Below are 21,776 nucleotides of genomic sequence, written 5' to 3' on the forward strand. Positions count from 1 at the left end.
CACACCTCTTGTGTCTTTGTTCACGTGCACACACACACACACACACATCCCATTTGCAAAGGACAGGTTTGCAGGATCGTCCTTGCGAGTTGGAGCCGAGATCAGCAGGGGCTGCGCTGTTGCACCCCATGTGGGCCACATCTGGACCACTTTGAGAGGAGCCACGTCCCGTGCTGGTTGCAGTGGCTGAGCCCAGATGGAAGGCTAGGAAGCCGGATGTGGCTGCCGCCTTCTCTGTTTTGTGCTGGTTTTTCAGCACAGCTGCCAGGAGTCTTATTTTTATTTTGTTTGTTTGTTCATTTATTTATTAAATTTATATGCCACAGAGAGGTGCTTCACTCTTTTTGGTGGCTGTGGGAAGGTGCCCTCCTGGCTCTCCTTCCTCCTCCTCTTAAGCTGGCCTTTGGGGTAGCCCCACCCAGGAGAGGCTGCCCCCCTTCCTTGGCTGCTCCAGAGCTGAAAAGGGCATGGGGGGGGGGGCTGGGCTGCCCTTCCAGGAGCGGGGAGGGAAGAGGACAGCTGCTCTAAGCCTTGCCTAGTGCCTGAATCACAGCCGGGATTCAGGCCACAGCCGGCCATCTCCTCTGGCTAAAGTTTAGCTCAGGCTAAAGTTTGGCTCTTTTGGATTCTGGGTTTTTCTCACCTTTTCTTCCTTTCTAAAATTATAATCCCATGAATTAATAATGGTCACCCACAGTACATACCGGTAGGTGTACATTGGGAAAAAAGTCCCGAGTGTTTTGCCTGGGTCTTTTCTGTTTGGGGCCTGGATTTAATCCAGAAAAAGCTTTTCTTTTTTGCTGAAATGGCCAATCTCTCTCTCTCTCTCTCTCTCTCTCTCTCTCTCTCTCTCTCTCTCTCTCTCTCTCTCTCTCTCTCTCTCTCTCTCTCTCTCTCTCTCTCTCTCCCTCCCTCTCTCTCTCTCTCTCTCTCTCTCTCTCACACACACACACACACACACACACACACACACACACACGGACCCCTTTCAATTTCTCATTAGCCCAACAAGAGATCAAGACTTCTCCACAACCTTGCCAGAAGTTGACTTTTTAAAGGAACTGGCAAGTGGGAGCTCCGTAATGGGGTCTAATTGCTTCTGGTATTTTGAAAACACAGTGATTAAGCGTGGCAGAGGAAGACAGCCTTCAAATCAGCTGCCATGCCTGGAATAAACACGCTGTTTGATGTCCTCGTGACACACATGGGAAGTGTGCAGCCGCTTCTCTGCTGCCTGGGAAGAGATTGGTCTCGGGCGAGGGGGACGCAGAAGGCAGCGGCCGCTCAAGAGCTGCCAGGCAGGATCTCAAGATCCCTCCAGATCTATGGGATCTCTGTCCAGTTCCTTTTTCCCCCTGAAATGGAGTTCTGGGGTTCAGTTGTCATTCGACCTGCCGTTGTCTCCAGGAAGCAGAAGTACCTCCCGCTGGCCCTGGGCACTCCAGTGACCGCAGGTCGGCCCTGGCCTGAGGTCCACACTGACCCAGCACGAGTGCAATCAGGAGCGGCAGGGAAGGCCCCGGGGGGGGACTGTTGTGTGGCTGAGGGGGGGCTGAGAAAAGGAAAGGTTCGTTGGGTTTCCGCTTGAGCCAGTGGCCCCTGGACTCCCGTCCCTGCCCCCTACCGAGGCTGGGCGAGGCCCCACCTGAACGTCTCCCGGTTGTGCTTTCAGACCTTAAGAAAGAAAGGTTTTAATGGTTGTGAGAGTCCCGAGCCCGACGGGGAAGACTCCATTGACCAGAGCCCGCTGACGGAAGAGAAGTACCGCAAAGCCAGTGAGGACCTGGACAACTTCTTCAAGCGCTACGGCGTAAGTAGCCACCCCCAGCCGGCCAGAAACCCCTCACCATCTCTCTCTCTCTCTCTCTCTCTCTCTTTCTCGTTCTCGTTTGTCTGTTGGATTCAACGCCCCCTGCCCACCCCCGGCCTCCCTTCCCCACTGGCTGACAGGTGCTGAACAAGAAGCATAGAGAGGGGGAGAGTCCCGACAGGGAGGACATCTTTACCCTGACACCCCAGACCGAAGAGAAGTATAAAAAGATTGATGAGGAGTTTGATAAAATGATGCAGACTTACAGGCTCACAGTGAGTAATGGGGCAGCCCACTCGCTCCCCTCCGCATGGCAAGGGTGGCTGCCGGACTGTGTGCCCTGCACATCGTGCCAGCCCTGCGCATCCTTGAGTCCTTAACACACGTGTGGACACTTCCCCGACACCCGCTCGCCTGGCCGAGACTTTCCCGTATTCCTAGGGGGAAGCAAGGAGGCCTGGTCCCCTGAGGAGATCAAGAAGGAAGGGATCCCGCCCTCCATGCTTTCTGACCCAGGTTCCCCCCAGGAGAGAAACAGGGGAGACTGGTGGCCGGTGGCCTGCCCCCACTCCCTCTGGGCATCAGGCCAGACTAGCTTTATTTATTTAGTATTTATTTATTAAACAAATATATATAACCCCCAACGTCTCACCTATGTGACTCTGGGCACATTTTTTACAAAATGTAAAAAAATCCATCCTGTAATACCCACCCGCTCCCCCCCCCCAGGGCTTGCCAGCCTTTCTGTCTCCTTCGGTTTGAGGGTCTTGGTGCAAAAACGGCGGCCGGAGACCAGCTGTAAAACAGGCCGTCTTTGCTTCTGGTGGGCAGGAGACCCAAAGGTGGGTCCTTCCCCCCTTTGCATCCTGAAACTGGCTGGAGAGGAAGCGTCTGGAGCCACCCTGGACAGGGACAGCTGTGGGGCGCCTCATCTGGGTTCCAGGCCTGAGCAAATGAGGGGCTAGCAGGAGAACGTGGGGCCCGAGCCGGCTCCAGAGGCCGAAGCTGCCGCCCCCTCCAGAGTCACAGATTTGCCCCAGAAGCGCTGAAGGGGGTGAAGATGGAAGCAGTTTGGGAGGTGCACGAGCCTCCTCAGAGAATTAACCCCAACCCTCTGCCTCACAAACTAGTAACCCAAGCTGTGCCTGGCCAGAGCTTTGGTGTCGTCCGCAGAGCCGGACTCACAGGTTGTGGGCTTCCTTTGCAGCCCCCTTCTCTTCCTGCCCCACAGGGTGCGATCTGTTCATGAGGCCAAGAGGAGGCTGGGGGGCAGCTGAAGGCGGAAGAAACAGGCGGGGGAAGCAGAGGTGGCAGCAGACCCCCTAGACCCTTCCCTAAAGGAAGTGGCAGGTTCACGGTCCCCAAGGCAGTGGGGCCAGGGCTTTTGGCTGAGCCCGGTATGGGGAGAAAGCAGCGCTGCTCTGATTAGATCCCAGAGAGGTCGCTTCCCACAGATTTCGCCCTTACAAGACCGGTGCCAGGCCAGGAACTTCTGGCTGCTCAGCCTGGGGCCCTCCTGATGGAGCAGCTGCCAGTCAAGACCTGCCTTTGCCTGTGGAGAAGGAGCACCCCCAGCAGAGAAGGCCACAGCCTCCAGAAGGGCAGCGGCTGCCTTGCAGGCTGCTCGGCGCATCCTCAAGGGCTGCAGCTTTGCATGCTCACCTATACACCACTGCCCTCCCGCCACCCCCATCAGGGTTTCCCCCACTTTGCCACAATGCAGCGACCCCTGAAAAATTCAAATGCAGCCAGTGTCAAAAGCAAGGCAGGAAAAGTGCTGCGGCCATCTAATAAACAGAGGAATTAAAACCACCGGAATCTTGTAGTGATTTAAACAATGGCTTTAAAGATCTGAAGAATATTCTCAGTTGGCATCGAAAAGATGATGCTGGGGGCACCTGCCAGTTACCCTGGGCAGGAGACGCCTTCCCTGGAGTGGACAGGCACCCGGGAAGCCCAAGGAAGCCCGGGCCTTGGTGTCTTGGCCAAAGCTTCACGAGGGTCTTCTCAGCAACCTGACATCCAAAGCTTTTGACACCAAGGACCCCTGCAGGGACCTCAGAGGGCAGCTAGTCCACCTTCCTGCTGGATTTAGATCTGCACTTAACAGCATTCCTGCAAAAAGTCCTCCCCACCCCTTAAACGGCCCCACCCCAAAGACACCCCAGGTCTTTCCCAACTGCTAGCGAAGAAGAACAGGATTTCATTTCTTGCCATCCCTCTTGTGTGACCGGCTCCCTTCTCCCATTAACATGCCCAACTCTCTCGCTCCTTTGGAGTTGGGCAGCTTGTAAGCTCATATAAAAATGAACTAATAATTTTAGCCCCCCCCCCCGCCCCGCCCCGGCTGTCCTGCTTGTTTGTCTCACAAGCCTTTGTCTCACAAGCCTTTGCCCAAAAGGCGTCTCTGGAGGGGCTGCAGAAGGCTCCTGACCTCCTCGCTGGGTGTGGAGAAGAGTGGTTGTTGCCTTTGTTATTGCCCAGTTTGTGTCAGACTGAGGCTGCTAACTCCTCCTTACCTGCCTGCTGCCAAGCCAGATTCTCCCTCCCTTTATTTCTCTCTTTGACTTTGGGGATCCTTTTTGCTTGCGTCTGCTTGGTCTGTGGGACGAACACCCAGAGTTGCCCCGCCTGGGGATCTGGGTTGGGATCTGGGTTGGGTGAACGTCCCTCTGAGGACTGAAGGGGGGCTTTTGTCAGAGGTTTTGTTTGCATCCCCACATTCCGTGTTCACGGCAGCTCCCTGATCTGAGGGCTTGGGAGGCCGGCCGGCCGGCCGGCCATTGGTCGCTCCCGGATCCCTTGGGATCAAAAGTCTCCGACAGCCTCGGGTTGCTGGGTGGTGGGTCCTGCGAAGCGCAGGGCAGCTGGTGGCGGAGGAGCCTTTCCCCTCGGCTCCCCCTCAGCCTGCTCTCCCGCCCCTTTTCTCTCCAGTCCTCCGTTCCTGCTCCCAACTTTGCCATGCCTGTGACGGTGCCAGTGGCCAGCCAGAACGCCCTGCCCTTCAGCAACCCCGGGGGCTCCCTGGTGACCCCGTCGTTAGTGACTTCCTCCTTGACCGACCCCCGATTGTTGTCCCCGCAACAGCCAGCCCTCCAGCGCAACACCGTCTCCCCGGCGCTCCCGCAGAGGCCGGCCAGTGCAGGTACGGCCCCCTCCCTTCTTCTCCTTGGTGGATTCCTAGGCAGCCTGAAAGGAATTGGGCCAACCCGAAAGAAAAGAGAGAAAGCAAAAAGCATCCGAAGGAGCCTCGTGACATTCAGGTAGCGGTTTGCCGAGCGCCGGTGGCTGACTCTGCAGGCCCTGGGCATCTCCACAGCCCGACGCTCAGGAGAGCAACGGGGATGGGGCCCTTCAGCCACGACCTATACGTTGTGGGTAGACAGGTACAGGTAGCCCTTGACCTATGACTGCATTGGAGCTTGCCCAGTTTGATCGTAAGTTGTGAAGATCGTAAAGCAGGTCATCCCACAACCAATGCAATTTTATGATCTGTTTTGTGGTGGTCATTAAGCACATCACCACGGTTGTTAAGTGAATCCACTAAGCAACTGCTGTTAAGTGAACTCATTGTTTACTATAGAGCTTTTGGCCAAAAACTGGAAGTAAATGCTGGTTTTTGGCAAAAAAAATCATAAATTGTAGTCCTATGTTCGTGGGACATGGCAAACGGCCATAAATGGGGGCAGTTTACAATTCTGGCCATTTTTCTCACGCATTGTGGTTGGTCTGAAATGTGATTCAGGTGTGCCCAGACATGATTTTCACATTTTCACATCCCTTGGGATGCCCGTCTCCGGACATGATTTTGGGAACATGGAGAGGCCCAGCCTGAGGACTTAAGGGAGGTGGTGGTCATTCTGCCATATTCCCCCCCCCCCGCCTTGGAAAGGGGGGCTTAGAGGAGCCGGGAGGCACTGGTGGGACCGTCCTGTCTGAATATGGCTCCAAATGCAACTGACGCTGGGCTGCTGGCTTCTTCCTAGGGGCGATGCTCGGAGGGGAACTGGGCAACACGAATGGAGCCTGTCCCAGCCCTGTGGGTGAGTAGCCGCAGCAGGGGCAGCCTGGGGGGGCTCAGGAGGCTGCCCCTCTAGAAGGGAAGAGGCTCTGGCGGAGCTCAGGGGTCACATATGCATATGCTCTGAGCCCCCCCCCCGGTGGCCTTTGTCCGTACTTCTCCCCCCCACCCGGCATGCAATTTTGGCTCCTTCTGCCAGGCAGCTGAGGCAGAGTGTCGGCTGAGGCCCAAAGCGATGCCTTTTTGGGGTGTCCAAGAAGGAAGGGGGAGCTGGAGACACCAAAGGAGCAAGTCAGTGGGGGGAATTTCGTGTGAGGGAGAACCAGACGATCCCCTCCCCTTCTGCAGATTGGGTTCCCTCTGCCACTAGCCTGAACATTGAGCAACAATTCCTCATATTGCGTCTGAATGTGTGCTGAGAATTTTATACATACATATTTAGAGGGAGGCTGTCTTAGGTAGCTATAACCCCCCCCCCCAAAAAAAAATCGAGAGAAGAGGCCACCTTTGAAGGTGCCTGACCTTGTGCTTGGGGGCCTCTCCCCCTTCTAAGAGAAGCCTTGAATCCTAATAAAGGATTTTGCCAGCTGGCAGGTGAAAGTGGCTGAGGCCAGACCTGGCAGAAGAGAGAAAAGCCGCCTTTGGCAGTGGGAAGCTGAGCGGCAGGAAAGCCTCCCTTGCAGGCTCGGCCTCGGGTGGAGCCCAAAACTGGCGGGGTCCAGGCCAGCCAGTTTTTCTGCCCAGGCTTCAGTTGGAGGCTGCATTTTCCTTATTTGTCCCCGCCGGTTTCAAGACCAGCTATTGCCTAGAATCCTCCCTCAAAGGACGCCCGTTCTGGGTTGCTTCAGAAATATGGCCAGATGCCTATTTTGACCATTCTGCCCTTAATTACAGCGTGTCAGCAGGCAGCATCCTGGACGGCCCAAGCAGTCTTTCACCGGCTCTGCTGTGCCCGGGTGGCTGTGCGTACCCAGCCAGCCACTCTGGGGCTCTGGGGACTCGCCCCTCTCCCGTCTGTGCCGGGTGGGGGGCAGAGAGGAGTGATTCGGCCTGGTGACCCCCTGATCAGTTGGAGCCAACAGGCAGGACGCTGGCCTTGTCTGGCTTCATGAGCAACTTCCTTTGCTCCTTCCGGCCAGGAGGGGCTGCCCTGGATTCCCCCAAAAACCTCTTTTAGCTGAGCCCACGGGAGACTGGTGACCAAAGCAACACAGAAAAATTCTGTAACCAGCTTCAGCACCTTCCTTGATGGCTCTGATGTTTTTGAGCATGCTTGACATGCTAAAAAGTTAAGTGTTAGAATGAAAGACAGCAAAGGGCCACAAGGCTCTCCCCAGGAGAGGAGGGGTTTCCGAGGGGGCTGCAGGTCCCAGAAAGAGGCCCTGCTGATTGTGGGGAAAGTGATCAGTCTTAGCCCTGGCCCCCTCCGCCCCTCCCGGCTCCGCTCCGTTCTCCAGAGCAGCCCCCACGTCAGCTGTTGTGAGCGGCTGTTCCAGCTTGCAACTTGGCAAGGTCCCTGAATGTCAGTATTGACGTCACGAAAACATTCCCCTCGTTCCAGGAAATGGGAGCAGGGAGAGCCCTGGGCAGGCTTGCGCGAGACCCGCAGGGCCACTCGGGACCACTGTCTCTGGGCTCTCCTCTCCGGCTGCAGAGGGCCGCAGGGCGCTGGCAGAGGCCACGTCTCGGCACTTGGGCACAGTGCCAGGCCAGGCCCAGTCTCCCTCCCACTTTACATAGGAGGTTAAATCTGTGCAAGTTTTGCTGCTTACTCTAAAGCGGCGTTTCTCCACTCTGGCCATTCTAGGATGGGTGAGCTAAAACTCCCAGAATTCCCCAGCCAGGCTGGAGTGGACGTCAGCCAAGTGGCCAAGATTGAGAAACCCTCCTTTAAAGCTGGTGCCAGGGACTCTGCTGAGCCCGCAACTCCCCTAATTCCTCGGCCGCTTGAAAGCCAACTGGGTGACGGTGCTGTTGGGCAAGGGGGGGCTTCTGCTCTGCGGCTCAGAGGAAGCCACCCAGCCGCTGAGGCTATAAGCAGCCAGGCAACGGCTGGGGCAGGCAGAGGCTGAAGGGCTTTCCTGGGTGCCTAAAGGATGCCAGGGCAAAGGGATGCAGAACGAGCCTTTGGGCAGATGGCAGGTGCCCTTTGCCCCTCGGTAACTGCCGTGCTCTGTTGGCCCCGCCATGTTGGGGGCTATGAGCCATGGTAGTGCGGTTCAGCAGTTCGAATCCCACCAGGCTCAAGTCTGACTTGGCCTTCCATCCTTCCGAGATCTGTAAAATGAGGAGCCAGCAACAGGCCGACTCCGTAAACCACCTAGGGAGGGCTGTAAAGCACTATGAGCCTCAGTGCTGATGCCGACCTCTCCCTTCACTGGCACGTTGGCACCCCCCAAAGGGAGAGCGCCCTGCCCTGCTGGGTGACCTTGGTTGGTTCTGGGATGGGGCCAGACGGCTCAGAGGGACTTCCCAGCTTAGGGCTGGTGGTCCCTGCCCACCCTGTCCATCCAAATCGCCTCCGGAGAGCTCGTGTCTCAGCAAAAGCCGTCTCTGCTCTCTGCTCCAGGGTGGACCTTCAGAAACCCTGGGCGGCTAAGAAAAGCTGGGCCTATTTCAGGAACATATAATTTGCATTGGTTGCAGTGGAGAAGGGAGACATTCAAGTGGCTTTGTCCTCTCCTGCAGGCAACGGCTACGTCAGCGCCAGGGCCTCCCCGAATCTCCTCCCCGTCTCCAACGGAAACAGTTTAGGCAAGGCCGTCCCAGCAAAGTCACCCCCGCCGCCGCCCCCACACGGCAACCCACTGGCCACGAACATCCGCAAGCCGGACCTGCGTGTCATCACCTCTCAAGGCGGGAAGGGCCTCATGCAGCACTTGGTGAGTCTAGCTGCGGGATCTGAGCGCTGAAAGTGCTCCCGGTCTTCGGTTCGTCTTTCTGAATGCGCAAAGCGTCTGCCTCCTAGCCCAGAGCCCAGTCAGAGGATGCCTCTTTGGGAGCGGAGATGGCCAAGCGATCGTTTGCCAGGCTCTTCGACCCTCTGAAAAGAGGAAATGGGGCGGGGCTTGCCGACATTGATGCCCCAGTCCAGTCTTTATCAGCTGCCCTAAAGAAGATGCCCCCCCCAACCTTTTGTGGGAACAACCTCTTGGCAGGCAAAATTTTCTTTTCTTCTGATTTGTTTTAAAGATACAGAAGTCGCACTTTGGCTTCCCGGTCACCGAAAGCTCCCCTTTGGTCCAGCAAAATTTTTTTAATCTGTTTGTCTATCTGATTAATGGCATTGATCTGCAAGATGACATCGGTTTGCACTGCTGGCTAGAGAATTCTGGGAGTTGAAGTCCATAGGTCTTAAAGTTGCCAAGGTTGGACACCTCTGTCCTACACGCTTTGTCAAAGGGGTTGATACAGTGTCCACGAGGGGGCCTTGGGCAGAGTTCGCCTAGGTGCAGCCAGGCGATTGCAAAATTAAGGTGACTAGGCTTAAAAAAAATAATAATAGGTGAATTATCACAGAAGTGACTTTTTGTGATCCGCAAATGAAACAGGATTCTCAATGAATGTGGGAAGCAATATCAGAATTAGGAATTAAATGTAATAAGTTTCCTTTGCTTTCATTTTTATTCTGTATCCAGACGGACGATCAGTTGGATCTGGTAAGTTATGCATGGGTGTCCCTCTGTGTGTGTGTGTGTGTGTGTGTGTGTGTGTGTGTGTGTGTGTGTACACAAGGATCTTTTGGCAACCGCTGTCCTAGAATGGCAAGTTGGATGTTGGGGGTCTCCTAGAGAAAACAGGGGCTTCTACACTGGCTTTTGACCTCTTCTGAGGGGTTTGGGGGTGCATGCTTGCCAACTGCATAAATTGCCTGTCTCCACCCCCCCACCCCACCCCCACCCCCAGCATTGGCAGCTCTCAGCCTGACAGGCTCCTCTTTGGGCCAGATCGGCCTCTCTCTTGCCCTTCCTTGGTGAGAACTGGCCCCAAATCCTCCCCCCCCACGCAGCACCCCCTTGTTGCATGCTCCATCGGGTTCCTTTGGGTGCTGCCATCGAGTGAGAGGCGGGGGCTGCCTCTCTTCCCTGCCCCCGGGGGGGGTGCCATGGCTCCCCCAGCACTGATGAGCAGGCTGGGTTTTCTCACTAACGGAGCCCAGTGAGCCCACGGTGGATGTGCCCCTCTGAGCCTCTGTCACACCCTGTGCCCACATCCCTAGAAGAGAGCTTGGCACACTGCTGGGCTGCCGATGGAGGCAGCCCAGGCTAAGAGCCGGAGCGCTGCTTCCTGGGGACCCCCAAATTGTTTTGGAAGAGGTTTAGCGCCCCCCTCTGAAGCAAGATTCTCATCACAGAGGAAGCAGAGCAGAAATGGAGGCAAAGGTGCCCCGGGGGAGGGGCGGTTGCTTTGCTTTCCTGAGCGAGCAGCCATTGTCCTCGCCACACCCAGCCCGGGCACTGCTGAGGGGGCTTTTCCTTTACCAGGAGGGACTCCCCCCTCGAGCACTGGGGGGCTCTGGTGTCCCTTGAGAGGGAAGGAGGAGGGCTCAAGGCCAGGCATGGGGGGGTGTCTCCCTCTTCCCCCTGTGCTGTTGGTCCTGGAAGAAGGTTGGTTATTGCTCACATGGGAGAAGTCCACACTCAACCTTGGGCTCTCTCTCTCTCACACACACACACACACAAACACACACACACACACACACACACACACTGGATTGTCTTAGAAGTTTCCAAAGGGAGGGAAGAAGGTCTGCACTTGTGGGCATTACTGGTAGGAGGAGAAATTGGGGGAAAATGCAATAACATTTTGTTGCTGCATAAATAACACGCATTGCGTGTCCTTTGGGATAAATGAGAGGATTGTAGGGAATTGGGTCTTTCTCCGGTGTAAATCCTGAAGCAAGGACGCCTCCTCAGTTGCCCCTGCCCCACCTCTCAGCCGGGGGGCCCTTGGTGTGGAGGATCAGTAGACAGAAGATGCTCTGAGGGTCAAGGAGGGGTCCAGAGAGGGGGCAAGCTGGGCTGGGCTTCTGGACACGAGGAGGAGGAAGGCAGCTCCATCTGGGTGTTGAAAGCCAGCCCCTCTCCCACTGCTTAGGGGTGGGGGGATACTCTCCACCTTCCCCTTCTTGGCTGCTTTGGCCAAGATGCTTCTTTCTCTTAGCTAAACTGGGCTAAGATGTTTGGCTCAGCACGTTTGGATCCTGCCATTCTCCTGGCAGGAGGGAAGCCCAGCCAGACGGTTCAGGCATCACAGGCCAAACGAGGTCTGGAGCGGCCTTTTATTAGTCCAGCTTTAGGTCTCTATCTGGGGAGAGCCACACGTTTCTTCGCGTTGCCCAAGAGCTCAGGAGGGCAGGGCGTCTCCCCCCTTTTCCGGAGGAGCCAGGGAGCTTTGAGGTTGGCAGAGTTGGCACCTTGTGGGGTTGAACGGGCAAGACAACATGGGGCGGGGGTTCAAGCTGTGAGAGGTGCAGTTTGCCACGTGCCTGAGCCATGTGTGGCCATGGTGAACCACGGAGCCTCCACGAGCAATTCAAGAGGACCCCCGGGGCTGCAGTTGGTGGTGTTCACAGCTCCATTCTGCTCTCCTCGGCCCAGTGCTGAGCAAGGGCGAAGCGTCTGCAGAGCCCAGGTCTACTGCCCTGGCCCTGGGCTGCACCTGGCCCTGCTCACTCAGCCGTGGCCCACGGAGGGCCTGGGGGAGGGGAGAAAGAAGCACGAAGGGGGGGAGAGACCTCCGTCCTCAGGATGGCCCATTGGGAGGAATGGCACCCAGTAGCCACGAGGACCACTGGCTTTCCTTGCTCTCCTTGGCACGAGGCTCCCATGCGAGGGACTTCCCCGTGGGGCCAAGGTCCAAGAGCCCCTTCTCTGAACACCCACCCCCTCCTCTTTCAGCTTCCCTGTCTCGTTCTTTCTCTCCCTTAGCAGAACGCCCAAAGACTCGTGGTGTCTCAAGCCACACATTCTTTGACCACGCCGGTCGTTTCGGTGGCCACACCCAGCCTGCTGACCCAGGGGCTGCCCTTCTCAGCGATGTCCACGGCGTACAACACAGGTGAGACCCGGGAAAAGGGGCATTCTCTCTTCTGGCTCCAGTGGCCCCTGTCCTCTAGGAAGCAGGGGCCCTCTCTGGAAAGCAGGCACGACGCCGCGTGAGTGGGGCATTGCAGCTGGAGGACCTCGGCCAGGATCAAGCGTCATGTGACTAAGGGGCATCTCTGGAAATCCTCCGTCATCCGGGTCATGGTTGTCCCAAAGGAGCTTCTCCGAAGGCCACTTTCTTTTTCCTTGAAGGCGTTTCGCTTCTCATCAATTCCGAAGAAGCTTCTTGGATGAGAAGCCAAACCTCTCCAAGAAAAAAACAAAGGAAGTCCCGTCATTAAGGGACCGACGGCCGGCCTTGCAGTTTCCGGCCATCCAAAGGCTTAGAAGCAAGCAGGGGAAGACTTTTTCCAGAAAAGGGCGGGGGGGGGGGGAACAGGTGCCTTAAGCATCTGCAAGGCCACTTTGCCTTTTAGCAATCCAATGTTTGGGCTCCCTCCATTCTGGGAGAGATTTGAGGGGCCTTTCCATGGAAAGCACAGCAGGCCCAGCCGCAGCTGGGGAGCCTGGCAAGGGGCTATTGCCGAAAAAGAGAGGAAGGCCCCCCTGGCTCAGGGCGAGGCTGCCTTTCAGAGGACACGAGGACAGAGAGGCCCCTCCGAGGGGCTTGGGGGAAGGGAAGCTCTGCGGCTGGCTGGGAAGGCCTGGGACCAGCCCGAGAGACCCGGGCCTTCAGTGGCCACTGGAGCGAGAGGCACCTTCCCCAGCTGTGAGTCACTTGCCTTCTGAGTGTGAACACCTTGCTCCCTCCGGCCTGCCTGCCTGGGGAGGCCGTTAATAGGGTTGAGCCTTGTGTCATTCGGTTTCACATAGCACTGCAATCTGCTCACCCTTCCAGCTGCCCCCCCCCCACCCCACCCCCAGGCGTTGGGAGAGGATCCTCTGCCAAACAGACCAGTGACTCAGCCCCTCTCTGGCTGGGGGAGGAGGGTCTTCTCCTGGGCTGGCAGGCTCTGGACCTGAAAAACCCCCAGGCTGCACCTCTGCCCTCTGGCTGCATTTCGCTGCAATGCCGTCAGTCGAGAAGGAGAGGTAGCAGAGAATTCTCGGCTCAGTCTTGACTTTTTGGAGCATTAGACGGTGTGTGTGTGTGTGTGTGTGTGTGTGTGTGTGTGTATATCAGAAACTGCAGACTCCCCCAAAGAGAAGGGGTGAGGTGGGAGGTCCCAACTAAGAGGCCCCCACTATTCAGATGGCCTTGGATCAGCATTCAACCCAGAGAAACCCTGGCCGGCCAGCCGAAACTTCTTCAACGATGCGGCTTCTCTGGAGAAGAGGGGGTTTCCTTCGCCCCTTGGCTGGGACCCTTCCCCTCTCCCGTGGGGAGCCCCGCCAAAGACAGTCTCTGGCTGGGCTGCTGCTGCCACCCAGGAGTTTCAAGGTGGGAAGGGAAACTTTGGGTGTCGAAATTCATGTAACGCGATGACAGGTCTGTGGCACGGAGAGTCTTCCCGCCCCGCAGCAGGCTGGGTGTGTAATAGATTGTGAAAAATTAGTTATGCAGAAAAACAGGCCCAAACTCCCTCCTTCCCCCCCCCCCCGAGCCTCTCTTCCTCGGTTGGCGGTGGCTCGGGGGAATATATTCTTCGGGCAGAAAAGAGAAGCGCTGCCTTCTTTGCGTTCTGTAGCTCTCCTGGCCGCCTGTCCGTCCCTTCGCTTTGAGGAAACTGGCCGGTTCCTTTGCGTCTCTCTGGGATTCTCCCGTCTGGAGTTCTGCTTTATCTCGCTTTCCAGCAAAAAGGCTCCTCTTTTCTGCTACGGGCACGAGCTACAGCTGCATCTGCAACACGTAGTAGAATCCTAGGTGTGGAAGGGACCTTGGAGGTCATCTAGTCCTAATAAGATCTCCATGCAGTGGGGCCAGCTCCTGTTCTGTGCCCCATAAGATAAATAGAGGAAGAGGTTCCACTTTGGTGCTAGCCACGGGACCACGGAGAATGCCAGGAAACGGAGACCGGCACCTCCCCCAAGAGTCAGACAGGGAAACCTCCACCTGGATCCCCCGGGGTGACCAGTTTGCAGCTGGTACTTGGAAAATGTCTCTGGGGAGGGGGCGCAGCTGCTGGACTGGAAGGAATTGGGGGCTGCGAGCAGTTCAGGCTGCTAGCAGGATTGGCCAAATGCCGGTTCCTGCTTCTCCAAAGGGCGCCTTGTGTCTCCCGCTGCTTTGATAACGTGCAGGATCCAAGAGCTCGGCTGGTTCTCCGGGCGGGTGGTAGTGACGATGGCGTGTGCGCACACACAGACAGACACAGACACACACACACACACACACACACACACACACACACACAGACACACACACACACACACACACACACACACACACACACAGACCCCAGGACTGCAAGGGAGGCCAAGAGGGTGCCGAGGGCGCCATCTAGCGGCCTGTCATTTGGAAAACTAGTTCTCAACCTTGGCAACTTTAAGCTTCTGCTTAGACCAGGGCTAGGCAACCGTGGCTCTTTTATGACTCGTGGACTTCAACTCAGCTGGCTGGCTCAGGAATTCTGGGAGTTGAAGTCCATGAGTCATAAAAGAGCCGAGGTTGCCTACCCCTGAACTAGGCAGACCCTGTGGTAACTGGCACCTCGAATTGCACCCAGAAGCAAACGGCCAAGAAGTGCAATCCATCCTGGGCCAGTTTTGGAATTTCTGGGCAGCCTTCAAGGGCAGCTCCTTATAGGAGCATCTTGCAGTAGTCCAGCTGTGCAGACAGGGCGTGAGCCAGCGGAGTGGGAGTGCTTGGCCTGACCTTTCTGCTTCCTTCCAGACTACCAGCTGAGCAGTGTGGAGCTCTCTTCCCTCCCGGCCTTCAGCTCGCCCACCAGCCTGTCTCTGGGCAGCCTCTCCGCCTGGCAGCCACAACCACAACAGCTGCAGCCGCCCCCACACGTCCCGGCCTCCCTCAGCAGCTTAATGTAAGTGGCTCCTCTGGGCCAGCAGGGCAGGGCGGCTCCCGCGGAACGTGGTCTCGGCTGAGGTGGGGCGGAGGGTTATTTTAAGGTAATGCCTTGAACGGGGTTTGGGAATATTTCAGACCTGCCTTCCTTTGCTATTTTAGCTGGGTGGAGGAGGGAGGGAGGGAGGGAGGGAGGGGAGAAATGAGGCAAGAGGAAAAGAAGCAGGAAGGAGGGAGGGAGGGAGGGAAAGATGAAGGAAGAGGAAAAAAGAAGAACATTACTAGATATTCTCAGTGAATTGCAAAAGCCCGTGAAAATAGACAAGCCAGGCTCCCCTTTCTCTGGAATTGGCTAAAATCATTGCCTCCGGAAACCAGGATGCAGGTTTTCCAGGTTGCTCCTCTGTAGGGAGGGGAAGGGCGGTGTGCAGCCACGTGGTGTGATGGTCCACAACACAACACAGAGCCTGCCTGTTGAACCTGCACCTCCACTCCCAGCAGAAACTCCTTTCCCCTCAAGGGCGCCTGGTTTGGCAGGCAAATTAGTTTATTGAGATTAGTGGGTTGCAGGTCGTCCTCAACTTACGGCCAGTCACTAAGCGACTGTTCAAAATTATAATAGACCCCCCTAGTTCTGAACTTCCAATGGGCACCCCTCCCCCCACACACACACATCGCTGCATTTTGAGCACTCAGCACTCTGTTTGTGGCTGGTTGCCGTTTTCCAGTCACATGACCACCGTTTGACATTTTTGCCAGAAACTCGGTTTCCAGCAGATGGGAAGGAAGCCATCTCGGAGCCCGGCCCTGCCTTCCTCGCCACCTGGCCCAGCCAGGTTTCTGCCCCTCACCCCCTTCTCCTCTCTCTGCCAGACAAGGAAGCCGTCTGCCGCACGCCGCCACCACCTCCATCTCCGCCGCCACCTTGACAGTCAACACCAGCCCCAGCATCAGCATCAAGTCGGAGCCCGTCTCACCTAGCCGGGAGCGCAACAGTGGCACCCCGCTCTCCTCCTCTTCCTTCCCCCACCAGGCCCGCCACGAGCCCAGCGGACGCTCGCCCGTGGACAGTCTCAGCAGCGCCAGCTCCTACGAGGGCCCCCCCGAGCGGGAGGAGCCCTCCCGGCCCGACTTTGGCTCCTCCCTCGGGTTGCTGAGACCCAGCGCCGAGGCCGAGGGGGAGAACCCCTCCATCAAACGCATGCGCTTGGACGCCTGGGCCACGTAACTGCCCCCCACGTGGCCCCCTCTTTCCTGCAGGGGGCTCTCGGCTCCGCCCGTAGTTGTGTTGGGGGGAGTGGAAAAGGAGGAGGGAGGGGGGAGGGGAGGCATGGGGAGGGGGAGGGGCTTATTATCAACTGCCTGAAAAATAGCTTTAGGATTTTGTAGGCATCTGTTCTAGAACAAAAAGGCCGTCAGGATCTTCCAAGAAACGGCCTCCCTGAGTGGCAGCCACCTCTTGGCCTGGACTGCAGTCATGGCGAACCTTTTAGAGACCGAGTGCCCAAACGGCAACCCCAAACCCACTTATGCATCGTCGGGTGCCGGGTGGGCGTGGCCTATTGGGTGGGCAGGCTGCGGTGGTCACGGCAGACAGGGTGGGACTAAAAAGTTCAATCCATCAATTCCAACTTTGCGAGATCTTTTTTTTTTCCCCCGAGAGAAGTTGAAATTGATTGATTGAACCTTTTTTTTTTTGCACACGGTGGTGGAGGCCTAAAGCGAAAAGGGTTTATAAAACCCAGCTTGAAGGCCCAGGACTGAGGCGACGGCGCACGTTCCCACAGAGAGGGCTCTGTTGGCCACCTGTGGCACACGTGCCCTAGATTTGCCACCACGGGCCTACGGTCTCCGGCGATGGCTGGCTCTGCAAGAGGGTCTGGGTGGGGACGGGGTGGAGGTCCCCCTTTGGCCGTTTCTCATCCTGATTGAAAGAGGAGAGTGCCTTTGGTTGTCCCCGCGGCTAAGAGAGGAGACGGCAGGTTTGCGGCCCAGCATGAGATGGAGCCAGGGTTTCCTCCCAAGCGGTGGCTTTAAGCCAGGAGAGAAACGTGCCGGGGAAGCAGCTCTTCTGCTCTCAGTTGGAATTGGCTTGGAGAAGGCTGGAGAAATGCAATAGCTTTTGAGGGTGAGGGAACTTCCTCACTTTGGATAGTCTGGGGCACAGGGTTTTTTCCTTGGATGAAATAGGGAGGCACCCCTTGTTCGCTTTCCCTGCCTGTTCTGCCCTGGTCAGCTGGGCGCAGGCAGCTCCCTTCTGTGGGAGGGGCAGGGCCGGGCCCATGTTGCACGGCAGCACAAGAGAGCCCGTTGTGACTGTGCCCGGAGAGAGCCGGGCAGCCGCGAGAGGCATTGGCGGGGGGGAGAGTTGGCGGGGCAATTGGTCAGTGATGCCGTGGTGGCGGGGGCACATTGGCTGGAGGGATGAAAACTGCAGGGCTGGCTTGGGGAGGGGGAGCCGTTGGGACCCCCTTTCACACACTGCAGCTGCCGGAGCTTTGCCTGCTATGCTCCCTTGTCCCCCTTTGAGGAGGCTCCCTTTGTTTTCCTGCTGAGTCAGCGAGTGGGTCAAACTGGTCCGCTTAAGCGCAGCGTGAAAAGAGAAGAAAGAGGGTGGAGAGCCACTGAGCCGTCTCAGCCAGCAGGGGGGGACCTGGTGCTCCCAGAGAAATGGGTGAAGGGAGGGAGAGGAATGTGGCCTCAGTATTTCTGTGAAGTGCCGCCTTTCATTCAGGGGCATCCTTTTCCTCAAGTCTCTCCGCTCATCACCTAGCTGATTTTCTCCATTCAGACGTTTAAGTGGAAACCATGCGATGTGTGAAGGGGTGCTGGGCCCTTCCCTGCTCCCCCCCCCCCGCAAGCTGGCTTCCTCCCTGCTCACCTCCCCAGCTGGCACCTGGGCTGCTTCTGAGTAGACCTGGCTAGGATTGTGCTGCCCGCTCTTCCCCACCCCCGCCAAGGGCCCGTGGGAGAGGGCTTTCCTTCCGGCCCCCTTAGCCTCTGCAGGACCCCGGGTCCCCCTGCTGGGACTGGAGGCGGGGAGGGGAGGGCCGTTCGTTGTTCGCTCAGGAATCTTGCATTCGTTGTCGAAGGGCTGTTGGGAAGCTCCCGAGGGGGAATCGCCCCCCCCAAAGGACAGAGTTTAGTTCCAAGTGGAAGCACCCAATCTTGGTTTTTAGATCTTGGTTTGTACATCATTGCTTTTGGTTCATCTTGATTTGCCTTCATTTGTGGCCAGGGAGGCTTGTTCGGATTCCGACGGGGTCGGTCGACAGGATGGGAGCAGAGCCGGAGCCCCCAAGCCCTGTGGGGGGCCCTTAGCCTGGCTTTCGTGTGGGTTTCTTCCATCCGTCCTTTCACCCACCCACCACCACCGCCCCCAACCGCCCCCACTTCCAGTCTAGGTGTTGAATTATTTTCCTTTTGCCTGGAGCTGCCGGGCAGGAGGGCAGAGCGGTTCCGTCTGCCCAAGGCCAGGCTTGGCCTCAGAGCCCTGGGCAGCCAAGTGGGGGGGGGCAGGGGAAGGGCTCCTTCGGCTTGTGTGAAGGTTGAGTTGAAGCCAATGAATGTGATGAGCTCCACTCTGCCTGTCGCACAAAGAGTGACAGCTGCCCTGGGGAGGGGGGAGGGAGGGAGGCCTGTGGCTTTTGCGCAGGGCTTCTGGGGGGCGGGGGGCGAGGGTGGGCCTCATTGCACTATTCTTGGGTGCAGAAAACGGGTTTGGCCTCTCGGCTGACTGCCTGGAGCCTCCAGTCACCAGCAGCAGCCAGGGGTTGGGGAGGGGGGGCAGCATGTCCAAAGAAGGGGCCGGAGAAGGTCCGGCCTGGTTCAGCCACGGGGGGGGGGGGCATTTGAAGAAGCCCAGAATTCTTCCTTTGCTTCTGTCCATCTGAGATCCCCTCCACCAGTCCTTTCACTGAGGGGTCTCGCAGCCCCTCTCTCTCTCTTTCTCCTCCACCTCCTTATTTTTGAAAGACAAGCAAAAGAATGACAATCTACAAAATCAACCCCCTTGTTTGTATTTCTATAAATATATTTCTCAAGAGCTTTTAATTTTATTTCTCGTGTTCATCTGTACTGTTGACAGTTACATTGTGTATAATTTTTTTAATTTCAAAAAATGGCATTTGTATAGGGTTTTAGTTTTAAAGTTATCTATATATAAATATAAATATATATTATATATTTTCCATTTTTAAAAGGGGGTGTTGCAACGAAACACAAAATTGCACGATTTAAAATGACTTTAGTTGAAAATGCTGCAGTTTTTAGAGATGTGGGGGAAATGGAGCTTATTTATTCTCAAAGGCTACAAAAAGTGTACAATGCATGAGAGAAAACATTTACAAAAAACACAAAAAAAGACAAAAAAGTGTAACCTGAACAAAGTGTAGCGTTAAAAAAAATTTAAACTACAAAAACAGCTAATATATTGTGTTTGGCTTTTGGGTTTTAAATGTTTCCTTTTTTTCTTTGAGAATGAAATACAATCGTGTATATTTTCATATAAGAAGTATGCACTGATATGTTTAGAAAACGATATATTACTTTCTAAAAGCCTGGTTACTTAACCAAAGTCTGTTTCTGCTCTTTTCCTTGACCGAAGTCGGGGTGACCGGAGGGTCCTCGGGGCGCGCGGGCGGCCGTGGGGAGAGCGAGGGCCGGGTTGGGGGGCGCCCCCTTCGCCCGGGGTCGTCTCGGCAGCGAGAAGCGCCTTTTCCGAAGCGTTTCGCCCTTGAGCGGGGCGGGAAAGGCCGGCGAGCCCCCCCCCCCGACTCTGCAGCGGCCTTTCCCCTCGCCTCCTCCTCCTCCTCCAGGCCGGGCCTCCTTCGAGCGACGTCCTCCCCCCTCCCTCCCTCCCTCCCTCTCCTTACCCCGCCCCGGGGAAAGCCGCGCTGGTGTCCCTGCCCTGCGCGGCTCTGAAAGGGGGCGCAGCTTTTCCCGAGGTGAACCAAGGCGGCCCCCGAGGCCGGGCTCGCTCCGCTCCCGCTGCGGGTTCTCGGGGCCCCCAGAAGCCCCCCGGGAAGGGGCCCAGCAGGGCCGCCCGATCCGCTGAGGCCGCGCGGCGCCGGCTCCGCCGAGCGGCTCTTCGGGGCTTGCAGAGCCCGCTCGAGGGGCCGCTCCGGCCCGGCTCCGTCCAAAGGAGGCGCCCGGACTCTGCAGCGGCCCTTTTCTGAGCTGTCCGGGGCCGCCGCGGCCGCCTCCGGCCTTTCTGGCCTCCTTTCCCTTGGCCGGCGGGGCCGGTCTGGAGGGGGCGTCGATTGGCCTTAAAGCGGCTCCTGGCAGAGGCCCGCCCGGCTTCCCTGCCTGGTCCTCTTCGCTCCCGGCCAGCCTTGGCCCGCCAGCCAGCCGGAGGAGGAGCCGCTCGCTGCCTGCCTGCCTCTGCCACTCGCCCGCCCAGCCTCGCCCCACGGGGGACGCCCGGCTTTCCCTCTCCCGCAGCTGTCCGCGGGGGGGCTGGAGGAAATCCCTCCGCCGGCCGGGCCAGGGGTGGCGCGGGGAGCGGGAGAAGCCTGGACCAGCAGCCTTCGCCCTCCTGCGGCGGCCCCGCAGCCCGCTCTGAGGCGCTCCGGGCCCGGCGGCCGGTGGCTCGGATGGGCGAGAGGCGATGGTCCGCCGACCGCCTGGCTCGCGTCCCCCCCCTCCTCGGACTGGCTCGGAGCCAGCAGGTAGAGACGTTTCTGCGTTTCTTTTGACTGGAGCAAAACCTGCGCCTGCCCTTTTTGCAAGGGTGTCGGCGAGCAGGGCAAGGATGCTTTCACGCACGTTACCGAGTGTGGGTTTTTTTTGGGGGGGGGGGAGGCCAAAATGCTCCTTCCAGCCTCAGCAGAGCTGGGTGTGGCTGCTTGGGTGCCTTTCCAGCATGGCTGCTTTCCCCGGCTCCTGGACAGGAGCTCAGCTAATTTCTGAGGGTGGCTTTCAAGTCTGAATTGCTTCTCGGTACAATTTGCTGGAGGTTGCCTTACAAGCTGCGTGGATTGGCTGAAGAAGGTCAACCGGTGGAGCCCAGAAGCTGAGAAGATGTCCTTTCGGTTGGAGATCTGCACCCTTTGATCAGGACTAGGTAAAGGTTCCCCCGCACATGCGTGCTAGTCGTTTCCGACTCTAGGGGCCGGTGCTCATCTCCGTTTCAAAGCCGAAGAGCCAGCGCTTGTCTGAGGACGTCTCCGTGGTCATGTGGCCGGCATGACTAGACGCCAAAGGCGCACGGAACGCTGTTACCTTCCCACCGTAGTGGTCCCTGTTTTTCTACTTGCATTTTTATGTGCTTTCGAACTGCTAGGTTGGCAGAAGCTGGGACGAGTAACAGGCGCTCACTCTGCTACGTGGCACTCGGGATTCGACCCGCTAAACTGCCAACCATCTGATCGACAAGCTCAGCGTCCTAACCCACTGAGCCACCGTGTCAGGACTGTCGGCAACCAAAAAGGGGAAGAAGAAAAGCTGGTTATTGTGCCCATGTGAATGATTTGGCAATTGATGCACATCACCATCTCCACAATTGTCATTTTATGTTTCTCCTTTTTCTGCAGAAGAAGTCCAGATTGCTAGAAGATCAACAGCTGCTTCAAGTAGCAGATCCTCCTGGCCCTGGTCTCACTCCCCTCCTGCACCGGCTTTTCTGGCTGGCATGCTAAGGAGGGATGTGAGCTGTGCAGCTACCTCAAGGGCTGAGACTGGGGGGAGGGGAGTCAGAGGTCAACTTCTTTGACCTCTAGGATTAGGTCACCAAGGTCAGACAGGAGCTAGCAGAGGGGCTGGAGAGGTGGACAGGAGCCAGCCTTGAGATGTTGAGGGTGGGACACATTTCTGGAAGGTAAAGAGTGGTTTGGTCTTAAAAAATGCCCCACACCAAGTATCATGGTTTCTACATTAACTGGCAATTCAAGGTCACTCACTGGAGTTCCGTCTCCCATCTCAAACAGTCACAGAGCC

The 21,776-nt window shown here is 57.1% G+C and overlaps 1 protein-coding gene across 6 annotated transcripts in view; it reads left to right on the plus strand.

The window, feature by feature from the left end:
• Positions 1-16,143, plus strand: part of MEF2D (myocyte enhancer factor 2D) — an 81,197-nt gene extending 65,054 nt beyond the window's left edge. For 2 of the 6 annotated variants that reach the window (XM_083374420.1, XM_083374421.1), the window contains exons 4-11: positions 1,673-1,810; positions 4,745-4,955; positions 5,797-5,853; positions 8,520-8,713; positions 9,470-9,490; positions 11,762-11,891; positions 14,712-14,859; positions 15,600-16,143. In XM_083374420.1, the coding sequence (XP_083230546.1) occupies positions 1,673-1,810; positions 4,745-4,955; positions 5,797-5,853; positions 8,520-8,713; positions 9,470-9,490; positions 11,762-11,891; positions 14,712-14,859; positions 15,600-16,068 (1,368 nt within the window). In that variant the 3' untranslated portion in view covers positions 16,069-16,143. The remainder of the gene's footprint in view (positions 1-1,672; positions 1,811-4,744; positions 4,956-5,796; positions 5,854-8,519; positions 8,714-9,469; positions 9,491-11,761; positions 11,892-14,711; positions 14,860-15,599) is intronic. The other 4 variants (XM_083374425.1, XM_083374422.1, XM_083374423.1 and 1 more) reach the window with 4 other exon arrangements.
• The last annotated feature ends 5,633 nt before the right edge of the window (positions 16,144-21,776 follow it).

Source organism: Vipera ursinii (assembly GCF_947247035.1).
Source record: "Vipera ursinii genome assembly, chromosome: 15".
NCBI classification, from domain to species: Eukaryota; Metazoa; Chordata; class Lepidosauria; order Squamata; family Viperidae; genus Vipera; species Vipera ursinii.